The sequence below is a fragment of the Doryrhamphus excisus genome, chromosome 23 (assembly GCF_030265055.1).
Source record: "Doryrhamphus excisus isolate RoL2022-K1 chromosome 23, RoL_Dexc_1.0, whole genome shotgun sequence".
Classification (NCBI taxonomy): Eukaryota; Metazoa; Chordata; class Actinopteri; order Syngnathiformes; family Syngnathidae; genus Doryrhamphus; species Doryrhamphus excisus.
The window spans coordinates 3,695,661-3,699,278 of record NC_080488.1 but is presented as its reverse complement, the minus strand read 5'-3'; the positions used below and the strand labels follow the sequence as shown (position 1 = coordinate 3,699,278).

Here is a 3,618-nt window from a genome sequence, read left to right as displayed (position 1 = left end):
TCTACTACTTCCGCATTTCTCAACCCATTCACTTCAACCCACTCAACTAAGTCGTGTGACATTCGTGTTATTATCCACACCGCAGAAATGCCCACTTTTCCCAGCCCGCCGAAAAATTCTGGAATGCGAATGCCTTTGATCTAATTTGATCAAATTTGTTCACTTCCTGCTTTCCTAATATAATTTAAATTTGTTTTTTTTAAATTATTTTATTTTATTTTTGTCACATAATCAGTTCACACTTCCACATGTCCAAAAGGAGTAGGAAGAAGCAAAGCTTATTAAATCCTACCCCTCCATCTGGTACTTTTACAATCAGTAACTGTTACATTTGTTCACTTCCTGCTTTCCTAATATAATTTAAGTTTTTTAAATTCTTTTTCTTACTTTATTTTTGTCACATAATCAGTTCACAGTTACACATGACCAAAAGGAGTAGGAAGAAGCAAAGCTTATTAAATCCTACCCCTCCATCTGGTACTTTTACAATCAGTAACTGTTACACTTGTTCACTTCCTGCTTTCCATAATACAGTTTAAAGTTTTTTTTGTTTTTTTTTTTTTAAATAATGCACCTCGTACCGAAGTACAAGGTGATTTTTTTTTTTTTTTGAGAATGAGTGCACTCATAATTAGCATGTGTAGTTTTTTTTACTACTGCGTACTTTCCCAGACATTTATTTTTTCATTTTAGCTAAAGCTATATGACCCCCCCCCCCCCCCCCCCCCCCCTCCCTGCCATGTGTTTCATCATACAACCAGCTGGTAATAAATTTGCCTGGTGATAACTGACAACCAACTGACAATCAACTGTACTTGAAGGATTTTCCTACATTTGAGTAAAGCGGTTAGGAAGCGACTGGATGGTTTGCATGGATGCAACTGAAGATGAGGCGATGGTGGAGTATAAAACGCTCCCAGTCAAGCTTCCAGACAACATCAGTCAATCCTTCCATCATGTCTTTCACAGGCAAATACGTGCTGGAGAGCAGGGAGAAGTACTCGGAGTTCTTGGAAGCTCTTGGTAAGAAGCTTGTGTTCAGTTCTTAAAACTGTAGTTTGACTGCCTTTTTTTTCTTCCTGTTTAGGGGTCAAACAGGTGTATATTGACAATGAAGACTTTGTGACTGACATGTATCAGGGCCCTTACTTCAGAATTGCCAAGTTCATGGGCTCTGATGTGTGGACCAACACATTCATGTTTGGCAGGGAGGTTGAACTGGAAGATATGGATGGCACAACATTCAAGGTAAAAACTTTATTTTGAAATAGACATTTCCTTTCTACTGCTTGTTCTGTATTCCCATTTTAGACCACTGTCACTATGGATGGAAATAAACTCAGGATCCAGTTCCCTAAATATGTTTACACCGCAGAAATAGTTGGTGGCAAGCTTGTTGAGGTGAGCATGCTCACATTCAGTCATCTATTTTAGGTGATTTAATTTGAATCTTTTTTTTTTTTTCTCCCCACCCCAGATTAATAGCCTCGGTGGAATTACCAACAAGATGGTTAGCAAGAGAGAAGACATCTAAAAACAAAAAGTCTTGCAAATTGCACCTTGATTAACCTAATAAACAAGCATTCAAACACTGTTTTTGTATCCATCTGCATGGGTTGTATTTAATAGGACTCCTGGCACAATACCGCCCTCTAGTGTTTAACAGAGTAATAGCGACACCCACTGGCAGTTGTATCTTACGATTTTTTTTTAGTAGTTCAACTTTATGCTACTAAAAATGAACAAAACAAAATCAAGTAGTAATTTTTTAGAAAGATTGTGAGTCGCTCCAAAGAGTGTGAGGTAAAATTAATATCTATGGCCAGAATAATTGGACCTGAAAAATATAACATTATCCCCTCACTAGCTATCTGTATGTAATTTATGTTGACACAATACCGCCCTCTAGTGTTTGACGCAGTAATTGCGTCCCCCAGCTTTATTAGCTGTGGCGGTTCAAGCCGTGGGCAATTGTTCGCTTATCATATTAACACTTCAAAAAAATTACTATTTTTAAATAGTTCAACTTTATGCTAATGAAATGATAAATTAGAAACAATTTTTTTTAATTTTTTGAAAGATAGTTTGAGGTAAAAGTTAGAATAATGTTGGAAAGAAAGTAATAATATTATGAAATTAAAATGTATTTAAAAAAAAATAAATGATTATTTTAAGAAGAAAGTTGGAAAAATATATTTAAAAAAATAACATGTTCATGCTCAAAATGTGTTATTTGCCTTCTTCTGACTTTCCATCTTTCTACTGCAATTTTCTTTCAAGCATGTTGGGTCTTGCAGCGTCAAATCCTCTTGCTAACTCTTGTGAAAGTCACTCCCTTCTCCCCTGGAGTGATACAAATCTGCAACACAAATAGAGTGAGTAAGCATTTTGCCTTTTCACACCAAGTACTACCACAAAAACATATTTTTCTTGTACTGGTGTTCCCAAGTACCACTGAATAAAGACTGCGTACCACCACTGGTATTTATACCACAGTTTGAGAATCAAAATTGAATGCACAGTGGGGCCACAACATTGATACATTTGCACAATGCTAAAATCAATCCAATGTAAGTTAATGTATGTATGCTAAGCTAATCTAAACAAAACATCAACATGCTAGTTGATGTAGCATAGCTGGACACTCACCATCACTAGCTTATCGTGCACCATCTCAGCTGTGAAGTTGTATTGTGGGAATTGTACAGAAATCTTCCCATTTTCCATAATGACGGGAGCCTGTCAGTGCAAAAAAAAAAAAATCGATATATTAATTTTTTTTCTTTCTTTCCACCAGGATCTGGACTCGACCTTGAATTTGGAGCCTGTCATTGTCACCAGCTCACACTCCTGCCCAATGGTGAACTTATTAGACCAGGTCCAGCCTGGGAGGCTTTGAGTCCACGTGAAGTCCTTCCCTTCCTGATGTACTTCCGTCTGCACTTTCAGGTCAGTCTTAGCATGGAGATGTCCTGTGGAACAAAATGTAAACATGCAAATACGCTCCACAGACATTTGACAAGAGTTTGATTTAGTTCCGTACCGACTGCTTCAAGAAACTGTTCATAGTTCTCTTGGCTCTCCAGCTCATACTTGCCAGCGAAGGACATCATGGCGAAAGAAGGAAAAGGGAAGGCGTTGGTGGGACGAATGAAAACAGCGGAGTGGCATTCCACAGGTGTGTGCTGTTCCTTTTGAAACACCGCCAACCAATACGTACGTGGCGTTCCTCAGCATGTCAGCCACATGATTATTATTATAAATATTATTACATATGATTCATTTAAAAAGACCATTGAAAGAATGGAAAAAAACATCTGATAGTAATTATTGTTTTGATTTCTGTATGTTTTATTTGGAAATTATTTGAACAGGAAGTGATTACTATACAAACAATATGTAAAGTTGTATGAATAAAGAGCAAGATAACATTAAAAAATGGTAATTTTCCATCAGAATCATTAGAATATTTGACACTGACATTTCAAAACACAACAAATAAAGCAACGTTGATAAATAGTTGAGAGGGGAAGGTCATTGATAAATAATGGATTTAGTATATATATAGTAGAACAGGAGGCCATCTTGCGGCTGCAATTCCAGTCCTGTCCAGCGGTG

The 3,618-nt window shown here is 37.0% G+C and overlaps 1 protein-coding gene and 1 pseudogene across 1 annotated transcript; one reads left to right on the top strand and one right to left on the bottom strand.

Moving 5' to 3' along the window:
* The first annotated feature begins 820 nt into the window (after positions 1-820).
* LOC131110379 (gastrotropin-like) lies at positions 821-1,931 on the top strand (annotated as a pseudogene).
* On the bottom strand, positions 1,106-3,147 carry LOC131110380 (gastrotropin-like). Its single transcript, XM_058063445.1, has 4 exons — positions 3,044-3,147; positions 2,812-2,972; positions 2,650-2,739; positions 1,106-2,359 (listed from the first exon to the last, which is right to left on the bottom strand). The coding sequence occupies exons 1-4, from the start codon at positions 3,111-3,113 to the stop codon at positions 2,300-2,302; spliced, it is 381 nt and encodes a 126-aa protein (XP_057919428.1). The 5' UTR covers positions 3,114-3,147; the 3' UTR covers positions 1,106-2,299.
* Positions 3,148-3,618: the final 471 nt, after the last annotated feature.